This window comes from Macaca fascicularis, chromosome 2 (assembly GCF_037993035.2).
Source record: "Macaca fascicularis isolate 582-1 chromosome 2, T2T-MFA8v1.1".
NCBI classification, from domain to species: Eukaryota; Metazoa; Chordata; class Mammalia; order Primates; family Cercopithecidae; genus Macaca; species Macaca fascicularis.
Genome location: NC_088376.1, coordinates 99,987,347 through 100,008,800, shown reverse-complemented (window position 1 = coordinate 100,008,800; position 21,454 = coordinate 99,987,347). Strand labels below are relative to the sequence as shown.

The 21,454-nt window shown below is 42.4% G+C and overlaps 1 protein-coding gene across 5 annotated transcripts in view; it reads right to left on the bottom strand.

The window, feature by feature from the left end:
• Positions 1–21,454, bottom strand: part of CTDSPL (CTD small phosphatase like) — a 119,194-nt gene that overhangs the window by 21,600 nt on the left and 76,140 nt on the right. Inside the window, exons 2-4 of one of the 5 annotated variants that reach the window (XM_045386476.3) lie at positions 16,905–17,073; positions 15,421–15,575; positions 5,716–5,748 (exon numbers count right to left, since the gene is read on the bottom strand). In XM_045386476.3, the coding sequence (XP_045242411.1) occupies positions 5,716–5,748; positions 15,421–15,575; positions 16,905–16,998 (282 nt within the window). In that variant the 5' untranslated portion in view covers positions 16,999–17,073. Of the gene's footprint in view, positions 1–2,061; positions 2,142–5,715; positions 5,749–15,420; positions 15,576–16,904; positions 17,074–21,454 lie in introns of those variants that run through there. The other 4 variants (XM_045386477.2, XM_074031686.1, XM_045386475.2 and 1 more) reach the window with 4 other exon arrangements.

Below are 21,454 nucleotides of genomic sequence, written 5' to 3'. Positions count from 1 at the left end.
TGAATTTTTATTACACAATTATTTAATATAAAACACATTCTCATTGTAAAGATTATAGACACCAGACAGATAAAACACAATCATTCTCTTTTCTGTGTCTCCCTTTTGACATTAGTGTCTATCTAGTCCTTTTCCTATGTGTTTATAAACTACTAAAACATTATAACTTATTAATTTAATTGTTAGCCTGGAAAATAAGGATCTAGAAATTCTAACCCTAGCATCTCTGAAAACATCAAAGATCTGCCAAAAGTGGTTCATTTTCCAAACTCAAGAACAAAGATTACTTTCTTAGCACAGTTAACCCACACTTTACAAGCATTCTTTAACAGTAAGTAAAACCCCTCATGGTGTTATCTAAGACAGAAAAGTTAACAGTAAGTAAAACCCCTCATGGTAAGATCTAAGAGAGAAAATATGGAGAAGGGTGAGAAGGGTGAGACTCATATTAAGCAAGCTATTGATTTTAATTTGTGCTGTAGGGAACAAGGCCAAGTTGGGAGGCAGCAGGCTAGGAGGTTCCATTAATCCTCTGATGTTTCCTAAATGCACACAGCTTCCCTGAGAGCTTGGCTTTAGATTAATACAAATTCTTGAGCCCATGGGTAAGAATTCTTTGGGACAGCTGTGTCCTTGGAAATGTAAGGATGCTATAAAATGGCAATACAGTGCTTTGTTACTTCAGTTGATCTGTTCAGGTGATGCTTGAATCATTAACTAAGAAATGTCCTGAACCAAGTTTTCTCTGAGGTTTTCATAAAGCTGAAGAACAAGAGAAATACCAGTCATATCAAGAAAGGTCTTTCTTATACAAAATGACTTGCTCAAATGTACACAAAGAACATTGCTGGGGGGTGGGTGGAGGAGGACCACGGCTTGCCATCCATGGTTTGGGAATGGTATTCATTCCTGTTCCTTTCCTGGGAGTAAATCTGAAATTTCCTGTCCTTGGCAGAGCACTGGCAGTCATGAATAGTTAACACTAAGCTTATTTCCTCTTGGAGTACCCACCCCACAAACTCTTACAGATGTAGTACCTCTTCCTAGTACATTGGATTATTGTTTCCTTACTTAAGATTTCTCAGACTCAAGGTCTGCACGCTGTGCTCCCCAAGCCCTCAGAGCTCCGGGTGGATGTCAGGGCCCAACGCAGGAGGGGAGCAAGAGGATCTCTAGACTGCTTTTAATCAGAATAGCTGTCCTGCTTGTATATTCTTTATAATGCTTTTGTGGAAAGAAGTGTACTATTGCTGTATTAAAAGCCTTAGGCAAATAGCATAGAAACATAGCTGTTAGAAAACAAATCCTCTCCTCTTTCACCATTTTTATGGCTTGGTTACACTGCAAGCCTCATGTTTGTGAGCATCAGTGTGGTGTGTAATTTAAGCAAAAGTGTGGGGTCGGTAGGACTCAGGACACAGCCTCAGTGGCGTTCCTCACTGGGGTCAAGGCATTCGAGTGCTCACCTCAAGTCATGACCACCCATACATCAGCAGTTTCAAACTTTCGTTCCCTCTGCACCTTTTCCTTATCGTTCAATACCCGATGTTCACCAAACAGCCCATGAAGCTTCCCACTAAGGAAGGCCCTAAATCCTGGCCCATAGTTGGGAGACGAATGATACTAATGGTAAGGATAAAAATGTCATTTCCAATAGGCATGCAAAACATGATTACTCACTAAATGGTGCTGGGACAACTGAGTAGCCACTTGGAAAAAAAGACAGTTTCCTACTTCATGCCTTACACCAACAAACATTCCAAATGGATCAAAGATTTAAAGGTGTAATGGTGAAACTATTAAAAACGATTAAAATACTAGAAGAAAATATACAATCAATGAGCATAAAGGATGACATTAATATTTACTTATATAAAATTAAAACTTCCTTGTGGCCAAAATAATTATAAACAAACAAGGCCAAAAGATATATATTTGGGGAAAAGTACTAGTTTCCTTAAAATTGAAAATGACAAGCAACACAGCATAAAAAAACTAGAAGAAATGAATAGAGAAGAAGAAAGATAGCCAACGATCTTATGAAAAGCTGTTCAAACTCACTGATAAAGAAATGAGATAGGGTCCGGCTCTGTAGCCCAGGCTGGAGTGCAGTGGCGCCATCTCAGCTCACTGCAACCTCTGCCTACTGGGCTCAAGTGATCCTCCCAAGTAGCTGGGACTACAGGCATGCACTACCATGCCTGGTTAATTTTTTTTTTTTTTTTTTTTGAGACTGAGTTTTGCTCTTGTTGCCCAGGCTGGAGTGCAATGGTGCGATCTTGGCTCACTGCAACCTCCGCCTCCCAGGTTCAAGTGATTCTCCTGCCTCAGCTTCCCGAGTTCCCTGGGATTAAAAGCATGTACCACCACGCCCAGCTAATTGTATTTTTTTTTTTTTTTTTGAGACAGAGTTTTGCTTTTGTTGCCCAGGCTGGAGTGCAATGGCATGATCTCAGCTCACCGCAACCTCCCCTCCCAGGTTCAAGCAATTCTCCTGGTTCAGCCTTCCAAGTAGCTGGGATTACAGGCATGTGCCACCACACCCGGCTAATTTTGTATTTTTAGTAGAAACGGGGTTTCTCCAAGTTGGTCAGGCTGGTTTCGAACTCCCGACCTCAGGTGATCCACCCGCCTCAGCCTCCCAAAGTGCTGGGATTACAGGCGTGAGCCACTGCGCCCGGCCTAATTTTGTATTTTCAGTAGAGATGGGGTTTCTCCATATTGGTCAGGCTGGTCTGGAACTCCCAACCTCAGATGATCCACCCACCTCGGCCTCCCAAAGTGCTGGGATTACAGGCGTAAGCCACCGCACCCAGCCGCCATGCCCAGTTAATTTTGTGTATATTTTATAGAGATGGGGTTTCACCATGTTGCCCAGGCTGGTCGTGAACTCCTGAGCTGAAGCCATCTGCCCGCCTCGGTCTCTCCAAGCGCTTGGGTTATAGGCGTGAGCCACTGCTACCATTCTTTACTTTCAGATTAGCAAAGATTGAAACATTTGATAATCATTTTCAGTAAGGGTATGAGGCAATCTCATAGATACTTCATGGGAATGTAAATTAGCATAGGCTTTTGGACAACAATTTGGCTTTAATGTACCAATACTGTAATATTATATCCTTTGACCTAGCATTTCCACAAATAGAAACTGATCACAAAGAACTATCATACAAGTCCATTAGCACACAGAAAAGAGGATATTTTTAAGAGAAATATTTGTAATAGCACAGAAGTGGAAACAAAGTAAATGCCATCAGTGAAATATAAAACAATGAGGCAGATATATACCTACTAATATTTGGAAAGATGTTCAAGGCATCTTGTTAGAAAGTAACAAGCAATTTGCAGAATGGTGAATACAACACAACTTCATTTATATAACTATGTTTGTGTTTGTCTGGAAAACTTCTGGAAGGATAAATAACATATATTAAAAGTGGTACTACCTAGAAGGCAGTAGGATTACATTGAGAGATATTTTCTTTTTGCTTTAATCTTTCAACTTCATGTATATATGGTATGTATGTATGTATTTCCACAGGTGTTAATCCCAAATCCTTCAATATTTAATAATTAACCATGAGCTTGAATTATTGTTTAGCAAAAAATTAAAAGACCAAACCTACACATACATACAAACAGAGCAGCATGCGAATGAAAAAAGAGGGGTGAAGTGACAGGCACAGATGGGGACCCCAGCTACAGTTGCTCTGGTCACCACAGGCTTAGAGGATTCTTTACCTTCAGGGCCTGAAGAAAGCTTTCAGGAGGTTGTGGGATCTGGTTTGGAGGTTCAGCACAAGCCCGGATTTCTGGTTCTATGCATGGAACCCTAAGATCTCAGGGCTCCCAGCACTGACCAGGTCCCCCTGAGGTCCAGAAAGGCCAGGACCACGCTGCTTACGTAACCTGCAGCCTTTTCAGGTAGGTGCAAATTTTGCAGGGGCTCCCAAGACTTGGTTCCAGCGCTGAGCTGGCCTCAGATGGACTTGGGATCAGTCCTATATGCTAAGCAGGCAGTGGAAATCACACTGTGCCCACTAGTGGAACTACTTTTCTGGAGGTCATCATTCAAAAATGCAAGTTCCTTTGGCTCGGCTGTTTCTTTGGGCAAGATAGTTCATAGGTTCACATGGCCTGACCCAACACCTCACATGTAGGACACAGTCAGCAGTTTATTATCCACCACCAGGATCCATTACATAAGGAATTTTCTTCTTGTTTCTCTTATTCCAGAATTCTATACATGGCTGAGTCTAGATTTGTGGGAAAAGGGTCCGTTTCTTCAGTGGGGTTTTTATACTGACAAGTGCTTTTGTTCTGCACTTAACTTTGCACATGGCTGCCAATTAGCTTTAACAAAAAACAGTAATAGTGCCATTGAAGGTGGAAGGAGAGATGCCACCTGCCATCATTTAATGTAGGTACCTTTGCAGGAAAAAAAAAAAATCAAAAACTACTTTGTATATAGGTTAAAGAGTCTTCTGGTATTAACTCTGCTGGGCATCTCCCTCAAACTCTGGATAAAAAGTTGGGTTGCTAGGTCAATCTTTTTGATCAAAGCCAGTTTTCCCAACAAAGCCCAACCCTCAGGCACATGGGCAGTCAGAATCACTACACAGACTCTTGCAACTCGTTAGTCAATCAATAGTTAGAGTTTTGAGAAAAATGAAATTACTGTAAACTTTTTGGGCAATTTGTAAGTGACATGTACTACCAAAGCCTTTGGAGTCGTCAACCTGTATGCATGAAATCCATCTACTCCTTCTATGTAAGATTGCTGTGTCTATTGGATGTGAAAAACTCCAAGGAAAGAGAGATGAACAGATTTGAATCAAGTAATCTGAATCTGATCATCTTTACAGACTAAAAAATTAATTTATAGACACATTTTGAAACCTAAATCCTTCTCTAAGGACATAAGACTATTTGAAAGGTCTTGTTTGATACAGACATCTCAACTGTAAGTTTCTTTTGGGAGTCAGTCTTCAGTTTACTTCTTGCTGACTGGCCTCAGGCTGGGTGGCTCTGCTGGCAGAACAGGAAGAGAAAGGACAGCGGATGGCTGAGGGGTGGCTGGTGCAGGACTGTGCTGGGGTGGAACAAATTTCAGGGCTGACAACAGAAGTGAGGGTGGCCTCAGGGAGTGCCCAGCTGGGCAGAGTTGCAGCACAGCAGGCCTGTGGGATGGGTCCTGCAAGTCCAGAGAATATAGTTAGGGTGACTTCTCTGATCTCGGAGCTACAGCCATACTACCACTGATAAGTTAGAAACGGTCCGGTCACCTGGGACCTGGGCTTGGTGAGCCCAGTTCCACTGGGACTGAACCTGCTGCAAAGAACTGTGTCTGGGCAAAAGAATGTTCCCGCCAATCTATGGAGTTGAGGCTAAGATGGTGGGGTATGGGTGAGGGTTCTGAGCAACCTCAGCTTGTTCAGCTTGGAGGTCCTTCCCAGAGAGAAAGGGAAAATGAGAATTGGGTAAATGGATGCTGGCTGCCTTGCTGTTCCTGAGAAAGGAAACTGTCTCTGTAGAGAACTTCCTGCTCACAGTTTAAAATGTAGCTTCAGTTTTCTTTTTAACAGAACAGAGCTGTTTACACCACATGATAAACAACATAAGCAATAACATTTAAAAAATCCTTTATATCAGTAGGCCCAAAGCCACACGATTTTATGACCGTTTTAATAAATAAAATTAGATAAATATACATACACTTGGTATGGGAATGACCTGCCTCTGGTCACCCTGAGGAAAAAGAAAAAAAAATCATTGTCAGGTTTGAAGAGAAGATCATATTCTCAAAAGAAACTTCAAAGCCCTCTCGAGCACAGCAGCTGCATGATCTGCCATTCTCTGTACCTTGGTGGTGTTTAATGAACAGGAGGGATCCGAAAATTTTCCACAGTTAAGGCATGAGGCTCCTTCTGTCTCTCAGACACCCGTTCTGCTAACAAGCCAGGCTGGGCTCCTGAGGCTCACCAACCATTTTGTGTATTTAAATAGTGCCTCCCTTACTCCCAGGAATTCAACCCTTAATTAAAAAACAAAAATAAAAACTCATACTTTACTTTAATCCTTGATTCCTTCTAATAACTGTTTGTTTTTTCTTTTAAGCAAGCTTTTCCCTAAAAAGACTAAGTCAATATCATATGCAGGGAATGGGAGACGTGTTCATCAGATTACAATGACCTCCTGGTCATTCCAGGAGCTCCTCTAGGGGAAGACTAGGGAGAGGGTACAAGGCAAGGTACAAGAAATTCCCTCCCAGGCAACAGACAAGGGGACAGCTTTCTCCTTCAAGGGAAATACAACCTGTATTCACAGGGAGTGTTAAGAAAACCTAGGCCCCAAGGAAAGGCCTCAATTATTCCGCAGCCCCAAATGCCAGCCATTCCAAACCTAATTGATGGAAACACTTCATTATAGCATTGTTAAGAAATGCTAATAAAAAAGTTTATTTCCACTGAGCATTTCCAGTTTCTGTTTCTTCTTTTTTAGATGGCCTAATAAGGCGATGCACTGCTTCATGCCTTGTACACTGAAGAATTTCTGAAAATATGTGTCCATTTTTATTAAGAGGGTTACAGTGATAACGAGGTCTCACATGAAAGGGCCAAACCTGATGGCTGGCAATGGCAGCTGGCTGGCACCTTTCTGAGCTCTGTTTTGACACTAAGAACAATTTAGCAACTTCTTGATTATCTCTAACCCCTAGTCATCACCTCTGCAGTATAAGAGCAAGTATCATTTCCTCTTGAGATGATCTCCACAGTTCCTTCCTTTTTCAGATTTTGGGCTTGTCTTAAAGACTGTCAGCTTCCTTCTGACATCACTCAAGGCAGAGCTATGCTGCTCTCCAACAGACAATGCAATCAAATAAATCAAAGTTTCCAAGAACTTGCACAGATAAATTCATTTAAGAAGCTTTTAAATAATATTATTCCTAATACTGGGACTAATAGTAGGTCACTGCTCCTACAGACATACTTGGTGGAGGACATACTTTTAAAAAAACTTTTATTTTAGGTTCAGAGGTACATGTGCAGGTTTGTTATATAGGTAAATTGCATGTCATTTACCTATGGGGTAAATGGGGGTTTACTGCACAGATTATTTCATCACCCAGGTAATATGCATTGTACCCAAGAGATAGTCTTTTCATCCTCACCCTCCTCCTAAGCTCCACCCTCAAATAGGCCCCAGTGTCTGTTGTTCCCTTTGTTGTCCATGAGTATTCAGTGTTTAGCTCCCACTCATGAGTCAGAATGTGCAGTATTTGGTTTTCTGTTCCTGCATTAGTTTGCTTAGATTAATGGCCTCCAGCTCCATCCATGTTGCTGCAAATTACATGACTACTTCTTTTTCACGGCTGCATAGTATTTGGTGGAGGAGAGTTTAACCAGAAGTTCACATCCTATTTGGGTCTCCTTATTTTTATTTTATTTTACTTTACAGACGGGGTCTTGCTCTGCCACCCAGGTTGGAGTGCAGTGGTGTGGTCATGGCTCACTGTGGCCTCAAACTCCTGGCTTAAGACATCCTCCTGCCTCAGCCTCCTGAGTACCTGGGACTATAGGTGTGTGCTGCCATACCCAGCTGGGCCACTTCAGAGTAGGGTTTCTCAACCTCAGCACTGGTGACATTCTGGGCTGGGAAACTCTGTTGTGAGGGATGTCCTATTTGTTGCAGGATGTTTAACAGCATCCTTGGCCTCTGCTCACTAGATGTCAGCAGATGCTCTCTCCCCCTCTAGTGACAATCTGTCTTCAGACATTGCCACATGTTCCCTGGAGGGCAAATTATCCCAATTTGAGAAGCTCTGCTCTAGTAGGAGAGTGCAGACATCCCCTGCACACAGGTGTACCTTCAGAACACACTTTTGATGAGATGAGCACGTCCATGATGCAAGATATCACAACAATGCATCTGAAAGGCCTGACAAAATGTCCACTATGAGCAAGCAAAAGTGCTGATCTAGAAGGATATTTGGGCTTGAAAATTACCCTAGAAGCTTACATGTATGTATGTCTGTGTATACAGCATGACGTATGCATGTATTTGTGAGTGTCCAACAATCCGTTTTATGCTGTCTTTGCCCTTAAAAGTCCTCCATGGTCTTTGCCATTGGGGTTCTGACTCCTCCCAGCCTCTGGAGGCTTCTGGTCTGTAGGTCCAGGTTGTGGCTGTGATGGTGGCAATGGCTGCTACCCCAAGCTGCTGCTGCAGAAGCAGCTGGAAACTCAAAGGCTCCAAATCCTCATTTCTCCAGGGCAAAAGTAAATATGGAGGGTAGATAGAACCCTAGAGGTCATCTGTCCCATTCTGTCCACAGCCTTCCCTCTTCCTCCGGCATGCTGAATTCCGAGAGGTACAGATACTTAAGGAATCAGCAGTAGAAATGGGCCTGGAATCTGCTTCCACATCTAATAGGCCTGGGCTTTGTGTTCCGAATGTCCTGAGCAAGCTAGGGTCAAGAGGCAGAGGGTCCTCCTCTGGGAATTCACTGCCCCACTCTGACAGGGCTCTTTCTCTGGTGTCTGGTCTCCCGGATTGACTAGTCAAGTGTTATGGAAATAACGTGTCACCCCACTTTGGATTAACTAAATTAACTCAAAGTTAACATAATTCTTTAAAAAGCCATCTTGACAAATGTTAATAGAAGGAAGTTCATGAATGAACAGTAAGTCCAAGTGAGCTCAGCTCTGCTGGAGGAACTGCCTTTAAAGGCTTCTATTTCCTGATAGATACAGCTGAGTACCCCAGGAAAGCTTCCAAGGCTGCCATGCCATTTCCTCATATCATTTCATCTACAAAGATACCAAGCTGTCTTCCTTATTTTCTTTCTAAAAATTTCTCGGTTCTTCTTTGACCTTTTTTGTCCCAGAAGAACTTAAGCCTTTCTATCCAGAAACAGCACACACATTTCTCATAAACATGAGAAATCAAAATCTTTTATGATTTGAATCAACTTTGGAGGAGTCTTTTGGGTTTTCTATGTAAACAATCATGTCATCTGCAAATAAGACTAACTTTGTATCTTTTCCATGTTTATACCAATTGTCTCATTTTCTTGGCTTATTCCATTAGCCAGAACCTACCATTGATTTTTCTGTGTTGTTTGCTGTTTATTTTTTGAAGATAGCTTTTTATCATATATAGTTTTCTTCTTTGGTGGCACTGTTGATTTTATATATAAAGGTCTATGGGCTACTATACGGTTCATGTATTAGACTATTTGTCATAAAGTGCCCCTATTTATCCTGTTTAATGCTTTTGAATTTGAATTCTGCTTTATCTGATATTAACATTGTCACTCCTGCTTTCTGTGTGATCTGCTTTGTATATTTTGCCCATTTCTTTATTTTCCACCTTTCTTTATCTGTATGTTAGATGTTATGTCAGAAACTGTCACCTACTGCAATTGTCATTAGCACTGTCCACCAAATAATTCCAGTTTTCTTTCTGAATATGTGGGAGGATTACACTTCCATTCCCCTTGAACTTAATGCAGTCATGTGACTTACTTTAGCCAATAAAATGTCAGCTGAAATGAGGCATGTTTTTCTGAGTTTTCTGAGTGAAAACTTTAAGAGCCAATGTGATTTATCACATTTCCTTTGTCCTGCTGTGACAGTCATGGAAGCAAAGAGATGGGGTATAGGCATGTGAATGAGGATAAGATGGTTATACTGTCCAGTATGGTAGCTACTAGTCACATGTGGCCACTGAGCACACAAAATGTGGCTGGTCCAAATTAAGATGTGCTGTAAGTGTAAAATACACATCAGATTTTGAAGGATTAGTAAGATAAAAAGAATATAAATTGTCTCGCTAATATTTTTTTCTATTGATTACATATCAAGATAATATTTTGGATATAGTGATTAAATAACATGTTATTAAAATTAATTTCACTTGTTTTAAAAATATTTTCATTAATGTGGCTACTGGAAAAAATTAAATTATACATGTGACTTACATTACATTTCTGTTGGATAGTGCCACAGAACAAAAGGCTCAGCCTCAGCCAACCCATTATAAACAAGTAGCATGAGTGAAAAATAGACTTTTATTGTTTAAGCCTCTGAGGTTTTGAGGTTGTTACTGAAGCATAAACGAACCCATACTGACTAGTGTATCTACTCATGAGTCATTCCTCCCTTCTCCTGATTTTGTTGAGAGCAAGAATATGCTGGGCTAAATTCCTCCCCTGTTGCTATTGGATAGCCATGTGACAAATGGCTACACCCAATTGGTTTGACTAATTCAACTGTACACTGTTTCCACGAACATATCTGCCATCAGATAGAAATGATTTTGGCAGTAAGTAAAAGAAATCTGCCAGGCACTGTGTCAGGCCAATAAGACATAAGCAGAAGTCTCCTGGGTTTTTCTGTGAAAGCATTTACTTTTCATAAAAGGGACAGACATGGCCAGTGCCACCCCTCCCTATCTTTTTCCTTTAAATGTGGATAGGATATCTAAAACTTGTGACTTTGAGATCATAAATAGCAAGCATGAGGATGAAGGCAAACACACCAAGGATAGGGGAGCAGAAAGACAGAAAAACATGTTCTTGATGGCATCATCAGAAATATAAACCCCAGTAACTACCTGACCCAGGCTTTTTGTGTGAGAAAAATAATCCCCTAATTGTCTAAGCTATTATTTGTCGGCTTTCTTCCTTTTCTTTTCTTTCTTTCACACTTTCTCTCTCTCTCTCTCTCCTTTCATTCCTTCTCTCTTTTTTTCTTTCTTTCAAGACAGGATGTTGCTCTGGCACCCAGGCTGGAGGACAGTGGAGCGATTAAGGCTCACTGCAGCCTCAACCTCCAGGCCTCAAGTGATCCTCCTGCCTCGGCTTCCCAAAGTGCAGGTATTATAGGCGTTAGCCACCATGCCCAGCAGTTTTCTTTTACTTACTGACAAAATCATTCCTATTTGATGACAGGCATATTCTTGGAAATATCATACAGCTGAATTTGTCAAACCAATCTGATGTAGTCTTGGTCTTTGTTAGAAGAATCTGGTTCATCAAACTAGGTTTTATGCCTATTCTTTATGTTATGTTTGCTATTTATTATTTATTCTTTTTCCCTTTCCTTAATTTTGATGGCTTGTTCAATTTGTTTATTTCTCCTTTACCCCCTCTGTGAATTTTAAAGATCTATTTTCTAATTGTGCCACTTGTTACAGTTCTATTATTAGTTCTATTCCTAAAAATCATGTTTGTTTCTACATTGGGGGTTTTTTGAGACAGGGTCTTGCTGTCACCCAGGCTGGAGGGCAGTGGTGCGATCATGGCTCACTGCAGCCTTGACCTCCTGGGTGCAAGCAATCCTCCCACTTCAGGCTCCAGAGTAGCTGGGACTACAAGTGCACACCTCCATATCTAGCTAATTATTTATTATTTGTTTTGTAGAGATGGGGGTTTCCCTATGTTGCCCAGGCTGGTCTCAAACTTCTAGGCTGAAGTGATCCTTTTGCCTTAGCCTCCCAAACTGCTGGTATTATAGGAATGAGCCACTGCACCCAGCTTAATTCTAACCTTTTTTTTTTTTTTTTTTTTTTTTGAGACTGAGTCTCGCTCTGTCACCCAGGCTGCAGTGTGGTGGTGCAATCTTGGCTCACTGCAAGCTCTGCCTCCTGTGTTCACGCCATTTTCCTGCCTTAGCCTCCCAAGTAGCTGGGACTACAGGCACCCGCCACCAGGCCAGGCTAATTTTTTGTATTTTTTAGTAGAGATGGGGTTTCACTGTGTTAGCCAGGATGGTCTCGATCTCCCGACCTCGTGATCCGCCCACCTTGGCCTCCCAAAGTGCTGGGATTATGGGAATGATCCACTGCATCCAGCCTATTTCTAACATTTTTAACAATTATATCATAACTGAGTATCAATCTCACCCAGATTTTTATGTTTTGTTCCCTCTCTGAATCATTACATATCTAAGAAACTTTTGTCTCAACAGATAAATGATATCTTGGTCACATACAGAATTTTTGGTTTCCATTTTTTTCCCTCAGTAGTCTATAAATATTTTTTCATAGTCTTCTGGCTTTTAGTGTTGCTGATGAGAAGTCTGATACTAATATAACTGTTTTCCTTGAAAATAACTTATTCTAGTATCTTGTAAGACTTTCCCTTTGTCCTTAAACTTCAAAATTTCTACAGATACATCTAGGCATGCGCTCCTCTAACTAATCCTGCTGTCGACTTGGTAAGCTCCTTCAATCCACAGATTCAAGCTTTGTCTTTAGCTCAAGAAATTTTTCTTCTACTACTTTTTCTCTTTCTGGAACTCTTAACATTTGCATGTTCCATCTCCTAGATGCCTGCTGTCCCCTCTCACAATTACCATCTCTGTGTTTCTGGTCTGAATTGTAAGATATTTCTTCTTCCACTTGCTTTTCCAGAACATGAATTCAGTTCCCACCAGTGACCATTCTCCTTCTGTTTGTTTACTGAATTTTTATATTTAGAAATCACGAGTTTTTAAATTCCAAATGTTACTTTTGTACTCATAATTCATTTCCTGAGTTGTCTGTTAAAGTTCTCTTCCATCTCTTCCATTAGTTTTACCGCAGTGGGAGTCTCATTACAGTTTTTTCAACTTGGACTTTCTCAGTGGAGGCTGCATTTTTCTTTGCTTGCACCAGGTTGTGGGTTCCCTCAGTGTCTGTGCAGGTCAGTCTATGAGGCTCTCTGGGAAGTGGCAAATGAGTGAGTACTGCAAGGCCCAGCAAGGAATGCTGTTTTCATGGCCCAGCAGAGCTCATGTTAACAAACCTCAGAGATGAAGAAAGCCCCTACACTACTGGATCCTCCAAGGCACAAGCACTGGAAGCAATCCAGCTCACCAGGGCAGCCCCTCAAAGGACCACACACATTGTGTGGGCAGTATGAGCCCTTTCCAAGGCGATCCGCCAGCTCCTTCTGGCCAGTGGACCTCATGGGACTATACATTCGAGTGTTTGTCCAAGGACTCAGGGAGATGTAAGCATTTTCCTCTGTTGGTGGTTCCCTGCTTCTTATTGAGTAAGAGAGAGAATAAATCCTGTGCCTGCTCTCTACCCTGAAGGTGTCAGGAAAACTGGGGGCCTGAATGCACTTTCCAGGCTCCACCAGCAGGCCCACCTGGGTTTATCCTGGGAGGGAATTTTAACAGTCAGAGCCATGTGCTCAGGCTGTCATCTTCCCAGAATTCCCTTCTATACATCCATATGTGGTTTTAAAATAATTTTTTAAATCATAAAAGTAATTTAAGCTGATTTTCTGAAAACTGAGGAAAGTATAGAGGGAAGGAGAAAATCCTAGCTATAATTCCACCAGTGTGAGCAATAGGAGATAACCTTCATATTTCAGCATACGTCCTTCCAGTCTTATAAATGCTTGTGTGTGTATGTGTGTGAGAGAACAAGAGAGACACTCTATCCATTTCTTTATATCAGCAATATTTACGACATATCATTTTGAAGGGCTGTATGCTATTTGATTGCACAGTTAATTCTATAGTTGTTTTTTTTTTTTTTTTTTTTAAACCAACTGCCTATTGTTGAACATCAGGTTGCTTATAATTTTTCGGCATTATAATCTATGCTGGGTGGGACCTCATGGTTAAATCTTTGCACATTCATAATTATGTCCATAAAGAGTAACTGCCTGCATCAACAAATAGGGATATTTTTAAGGCTTTAAGATCATATTGCCAAATTTTCCTCCAGAAAGGTGTCATCAAGTAACATTGTTACCAGCAACTTATTTATATTCTCTATCCTCCCTCCTACCACTCCATGCTAAAACCAAATATTGTGTTTAAAAATATCTTAGATAAGTTGAAAGCTGGAAAATGGTATCTCATTATTTAGTTTGCGTTTCTTCGATTACTAAACATGTTAAATATTTTTCATGTATTTATATGTGCAACATTCTTATTTTTTCATGTCTGACCATATGAAAACCTTCAGCCTAATTCCTATGCTTCTACACTCCAAGCCTGTGAGACAAATCAGGCAACAGCAGTGTTCACAGTCTTGCAGAAGCATGTGGCTACTGTCACAGCCCACAGTCACTCCTGGTCTATGATATCAACAAGACTGAACCATCTGTATTTCTTATTTTGTGAATTACCTGTTTGTGTCCTTTGCTCATGTTATTTGGAATATAAAGCTTTATAACTTTTGTGTCCTCAAATGTCAACTATCTTCATGATGAATAATCTTCTTTCGGTGATTTTTCCCTGAAATTCCGTTTTGACTGAGATTAATATTATAACCCTTATTTTCCTTAATTTATACTTGTATGAGGTCTCTTTGCTCATCCTTATTCCTTATACTTTTTTTTTTTTTGGAATGGAGTTTCACTCTTGTCACTCAGCTGGAGTACAGTGGCGTGATCTTGGCTCACTGCAATCTCCGTCTCCCAGGTTCAAGCGATTCTCCAGCCTCAGCCTCCCGAGTAGCTGGGATTACAGGTGCCCACCACCAGGCCCAGCTAAGTTTTGTATTTTTACTAGAGAAGGGGTTTCGCCATGCCTGACCTCAGGTGATCTGCCTGCCTTGGACTCCCAAAGTGCTGGGATTATAGGCATGAGCCACCATGCCTGGCCGCATCCTTATACTTTCAACTGTTCTGAGTAACTTTGTTTCAGATGCGTTTGTTAGACAGCATGTTGATAGATTTTGGTTTTTGACCTATTGTGACAATATGACATATTTTATTTGATACATACAAAAGAATATATAACATGCTTATTATTAAACAAGGTAGTTAAACTCAATTATTTTATTGTTAGCTCTTCTCTATGTCTGTTTCTCTTTTCATCTATTTGTGAGTCTGCTACTGGTTGTTTAACTGTTTAATGCATTCAACTTCCCAAGAGAGAATGTTATAAAAATGTGAAGTGACTCCCGTAACTCCCATCAAATATGATCTTTAGTTGCTAAATGAGATATCCTTTATCAAAAAAGCTTACTTTTCTTGGTAATTTCAAATCTTTAAGTAAATGGCTGTACACACACTATCACATATCCTTTTCTTTTTGTTTTTTGTTTTTGAGACATAGTTTTGCTCTTGTTGCCTAGGCTACAGTGCAATGGCACTGCAACCTCCGCCTCCCAGGTTGAAGCAATTCTCCTGCCTCAGCCTCCCTAGCAACTGGGATTACAGGCGCCTGCCACCACGCCCAGCTAATTTTTTATATTTTTAGTAGAGATGAAGTTTCACTATGTTGGCCAGGCTGGTCTCGAACTCCTGACCTCAGGCAATCTACCTGTCTCAGCCTCCCAAAGTGCTGAGATTACAGGCGTGAGCCATCGCGCCCGGCTCCGCATATTCTTATTAAGAATATTCATCAAGGATGGGACAGATATGCCGCTGCTGCAGTTTTATGGAGTGCACAGTTCCTCGCCAGTACTGACCTTCTGAAGTCCACCATTCTCCTCCACCAGTGGCGGAAGCACACTGGGGCTGTTGGGTGGAGGGGCCTCCACATTGTAATCACGGAAGCAGCAGAAGAAGGAGCTAAGGATGCTGCGGCTCCTCTGCTTCTTTAAGCTGACGTTGCACTGGGAAGCTGGAAACAAAAACAGAGCACACTGTGGCCAACTGCAGCATGTACTGATAGTTGTAATATAATGCAAAAATCTGAGTATGCAGTTGCCCCCCAGACCCCAGATTCCTGCCCTGAGGGCCTGCTCAGGAGGAGAAGATGAGGGGCTCCTGGAAATTACTCTAAAGAACTGTGAATCCAATGTGAGAATCCCAGGAGCCAGCTAGTCGATGGAGTCCAATCCCTCTGGTTGGACAGGATCCCTTTGACCTCAGCCCAGCAGGGGCTGCTTGCTTATTAACTGACTCACCCTCAGGGTCAGTCCCCATCTGCATTCCTGAACCCAGCAGATGAAGTATTCCCACCCTGCACCAAGCACTACTTCAAAATAAACATCTTTTCAGGCACAAATCAGACTTGACACTCCCTGGGAAGCATCTCTCCATTATGGATACCAATAAAAAATCACTTTGAATCTAGGTTCTTGGACATCCCCTGCTCACTATGGAAATGACTTAACTTTGTGGGTTAAGAAATAAGATATGTAAAGGCACAAAAGAACCTCCTGCTTAAACTTGCCAAGAGTTTGTCCAGAAGTTGGTGAGGGCCTGGATCCACAGAGCTTAGGGCTGAAGGCTTCCATTTCACTTAAAAAACATAAACAGCAGGAGATGTTGGATGGAGAACACATGTTCCTGCCCCAGTAGGGCTGGCCAGGGCAAAGCCCATCTTCATGAGATCCAGGGCAATACTGTGCCCTAGCCTGTCCTGAACTAAGACACTGGAGGGAGTGACACATCCTTTCTGTTTATCCAAGGCTCACAACAAGCTGCCACAAGTCAGGAATAAAAGGTGAAAATTAGTATAGATGAAAAACACCCCTCAGGGGAGGGCTCACAACTTCGAGGGGCAGGATTATTTGCCTGGGAATGCAGCCGGGACTGTCCCACCACATGCCATGCCTAGGCGGGTCAGTGGTGCTCTGAGAAGAGGCCGCAGGCAAGGGACCATGCTTAGGGTTAATGGGAAAATTGCCAGTGCAGGAAATGATTTAAGTCCACATGATAACTGTTGGAGCTTATCTCTTCTCCCAAAAAGCAATTCTGGCACAATTCCTCTTTTTGTGCACTTAGGAGTGATTTGTGTAACACCTTTCCTCCCAAGAGATCACAAAACCTTTGCTGAATGTTTTGGGGGTACTCTTCTGCCAGCAGCAAAACTAAGTGCATTCAGATGGAAATTCTGAAAAGGGACTGAAAAGCTATTCTTCCAGCAACTCCACAGATATGAATGGTTTCTACCCTGGGTTCGGGCAAATGGCCCAGTGAGTATGAATTTAAGATCAGCACTTACTAAAGATGAACTTCAGAACCATAAATCTCTGAGAAAGCTGGCTGTTTTTATCTTCCTCAAGCATCCTTGGGTGCATGCATAGAGCACCAGCCATCACATTTCAGGCATCTCATTTCAAGAGCAGGTCAGGCCAGACCAGGCCATTGGGACTGCCAGGCATGTGGGCCTCCTAAGTGGTAGTGTGGGAAGAGATAATAACCACTGTTCACCAAGGGCCAACGCTGTAGGTCCCAATAGTTCACAAACCTCATCTTGCATACTCCTAAGGAGATAGGTGTTACTACTTCCATCTTACCGCTGAGAATATACAACTATTGAGAAAATACAGCAGGATTGTGTCGGTTCCTTTGCCAGATTCAAACCCAAGTGGGCCTGTTTCCAAACTGTGTGATTTCCCCATGTGCCATGCTGAATACAATCTTGAAACAATTTAGGTTAGATTAAGAAGGTGGAACACGCCAAATAGGGAGAGAAAAGCATTGCAATAAACTTGTATTTAATATAAATGATACATTAAACCATTTCATTGTTACTCTGAATGTCTTAATTTTTATCCCACACTCAGAAAATTTAGTCAGGGGAAGAAAAAAAATCTTTTCCCTAGCAGATAGCACATTCCTCTGCAAGTAAACAAGCTATCTGTTCATGTCTCAGAGACACTGAGCAGTCTGCAGAAAGCACCTTTCCAGGTCCTATTTTCATCCTTGGATGACATGAATCTTCCCCACGACTAACTAGCCCTAATTAACAAATTAACTTACATACTAAAAAAATTATAAACCTGGAACCAGTACACTACTCATAATTTCTACCACACGCTTACTTACTCTACAGAAGGTACACACAGCTAACAGAGTCAGTAAATTAGTTATCCGAGCACCTGGGAGGCCATCGTGCCTCCAGACAGGGAAAGGGAGCTTACCCAGGTCTTTCCTTCTCTGTAAAAAGAGTGCAGCAGTCAAAGTGCTCTCATTTTCATAGGTGTGGAAGGTTCCAGGATTCTTCCTTTCAAATAAGGTTAGTTCTAGGGCCTGCAGGAACCTCTTGGAGGCTCAGTGGCTAATTTTCTAATCACTCTTGGATTGGTCTAGAACTCTCAAAATCAGGAGAGGTGGGAAGGGTAAATGGAAGGATTTCCTCAGGACCAGCACTGGCCTCACCGACCCTCAGCATTCACTTCTTCCTGAATAGGGCTCCAGACGTGGGTGCTCTGTACTAATGACCCTACTGCCTTCCAGCCCCAGTTGCTGCTTCTCTCCCCCAGCTATCATCCAGAAGATCCTTGACTTGCTCATAAACTGGTAAGGGAGTTTTGGTTGACACATGAAATAAAAATTCAGTTTAATGGATAAATGTTGACGTTAGAACATTAGATGAAAAAGTTAATATATATTATTGTATATCCGATTTGATCATAACTAAGCAAAGCAAACTAAAAAAGATTATAATTAAGAAAAGATTTGCAAGAAATATGTCAAAAAGTTAACAGTAATTAATTGTTGGACCATAAGTGTTTACATTTCTTCCACATTTTCCAAATGTTTTCTGGTAATTATGTATTGCTCTAATAATGGTGGGGAGGAAGTAAACAGTCTTGTTAAACTGTCTTTCGGCAACTTTGTGCTATTTCTAAACCATATCCTTCTTCTAATTCTCAACCTTTAGCCTAATTCCTATGCTTCTACACTCCAAGCCTGTGAGACAAACCAGGCAACAGCAGTGTTCTCAGCCTTGCAGAAGCAATGTGGCTACTGCCACGGCCCACAGCCACTCCTGGTCTATGATATCAACAAGACTGAATATATCCACTAAACTCAAAACCAGAGGAGGCCCATGTGAAAAGAAGGTACCAAAGAAGTGTCCTTTGCCCGGTAGAACGCTCCTGCTGGCTTTCTCATCTGGCATCCATGCTCCACCGCTCACCCTCCTTGTACACACAAAAGGGGTCTTGCTGTTTCTCTGCTTTGATCAAGACTTTACCTCTCATCACCTTTCCTCCCTTGCCCCCTTTACATGTTTCCACTGACAAGACACATGAGAGGTCTCCTGGTGGCCCAGGTATCCAAGAACAAGGTCTTTTAGGATATTAAAGATAGTTGAATGCATACATCTCCCCATAATATTGGTTTTAAGAAATTACTTTGGAAGAGCAAAGGAGGGAGTAGCAACTATGAACATCAGTTTAAAATATTCCATAACGATTTTCATTTTTAAAAATCAGACTTAGGAGGAGGAAGTCATCAAAAGTCATTCCAAAGCTTTCTGTCACTTTTCCCTGATAACCTCCCCTATCCAAACCCAGCACCTGCCCACCTTACTCCCTAGCTTCCTCCACGGTAGACTCCTCATCACACTGACATCCCTTCTCCCATTCCTCCTCCCCCCATTTCCCCACTTCTCAGAGCATCCTGCTTTTCAGAGCCTGGCTCAAAGCCAACCTCACCCAGCAAGCCTTTGCCAACCTCCCTGTGGAGATCGTTTTTTTCTTCGGCCACTAAACTCCCAAATGAATGTGTGTATGACTGAGCTGTGTCTTTGGGCCAGGCCAGTTCATCCACCTGTCTGCTGGACATCTCCTCTGGATGCCTCAGACTTGGCATATCTAAATGGGGCTCACCACTCCCCTCTTCACTCAGGGTACCAATATCCTAAGCTAGACATCTGCCCTTCTCCCTCATTAAGTTGTTGGTTCTGACATCCTAATCGACTCTTAAATGTGTCCTTAGCAACTCCTTGTCCCTGCCCTATCCTGACTCAGGTCCTCATCATTTTGTCCCTGGACCACTACGGTTGCTTTTTGACTTGTCTTTCTGCTGTTGATTTTGCATCCCAACATGTCTTGACATGACAGGTAAAGCCCATCAAGTTACAAGAATGTGTGGTGGTTAGGAGTGTAGGTTCCGATGCCAATTTGCCTAGGTGCGAAATCTGGCTCAACCAGCAATAGCACAGGACCTGGGCAAGTTGTGTGATTTCTTTGTGCCTCAGTTTATCTATAAAATGAGGATAATAAATACTCATCTTATGGGTCTGTTGTGAGAATTAAATGAGTTATTACAACAGTGTCTAACATAGAGCAAGCACTCCATAATTTTTGTTTGTTTTTTAAAGACAGGGTCTCACTCTGTCACCCAGTCTGGAGTACAGTGGTGCAATCTTGGCTCACTGCAACCTCTACCTCCAGGGCTCAAGACATCCTCCCACCTCAGTCTCCTAAGAAGCTGGGACTACAGGCATGCGCCACTACACCCAGCCAATTTTTCTATTTTTAGTAGAGACAGGGTCTTGTCATGCTGCTCAGGCAGGTCTTGAACTCCTGAGCTCAAGTGATCTGCTTGCCTTGGCCTCCCAAAGTGCTGGAATTACAGTTGTGAGCCACCACACCCGGTCTAGACATTTTAGCTTTTATTATTATAGTCTCGTAGAAGCTTTTGCTTCATAAATGAGGGGGGTTCTCCAGGAACACTGCATCAAAGGCTGGATTCTGCGGGCATACATTTTTTTCTCTGATATCTGATAACTAGGAGAAACAACTCACTATAACAGATCTTGGTTACATAAACCGTAATTCAGAAAGCAAAACTAGAAAAATCTCAGGAAGTGATTCTAATCAATTGCTCTAAAAAGTAGACATAGACATGGGGAAGGAAAAGGGAGGGGTTGTGTGTCCCAGTGAGCTCTGCTGGGGGCTGTTTTCCCTTAGGAAAAGAACAATGCTTTCAAGTGGAGGGCAGGAAGCATACACTCTCCCTCCTCAATCCCTTTACTTAATTCCCTTTGGGGCTGAAGCTTAGCTCTCTTCTGCACAGCATTCTGCCTGCTGGGTCTGCATCTGGTTCCAGGGACTTCTTGCCTCAAGCTGTACATCAGAAAGGAGCATTGAGGGGACCATGCAAGGAGGACCACAGATGTGGCTAGCTGACCCAGCAGTCTCCCCTGCTGGGTCCCCCAATAGGCTACTACATGCTGCCATTTTCCCAAGGCTCAGCCCGGGGCAGGCCTGCTTAGAAAGACCACCCTCTTTCTCCTCCTTATCCCTGTCAATGAAAACATGCCCAGCTGGGTGCGGTGGCTCATTCTTTGTAATCCCAGCACTTGGGGAGGCCGAGGCGGGCAGATCACGTGGGGTCAGGAGTTTGAGACCAGCCTGGGCAACATGGCAAAACCCTGTCTCTACTAAAAATACAAAAATTAGCGGAGTGTGGTGGCAGGCGCCTGTAATTCCAGCTACTCAGGAGGCTGAGGCACAAGTTGCAGTGAGCTGACAGAACACCACTGCACACCAGCCTGGGTGACAGGGCGAGACTCTGTCTTTAAAAAAAAAAAAAAAAAAAGAGGCTGGGCGTGGTGGCTCACGCCTGTAATCCCAGCACTTCGGGAGGCCAAGGCGAGTGAATCACAAGGTCAGGAGATCGAGACCATTCTGGCTAACATGGTGAAACCCCGTCTCTCCTAAAAATACAAAAAATTAGCCGGGTGTGGTGGTGGATGCCTGTAGTCTCAGCTACTTGGGAGGCTGAGGCTGGAGAATGGCGTGAACCCTGCAGGCG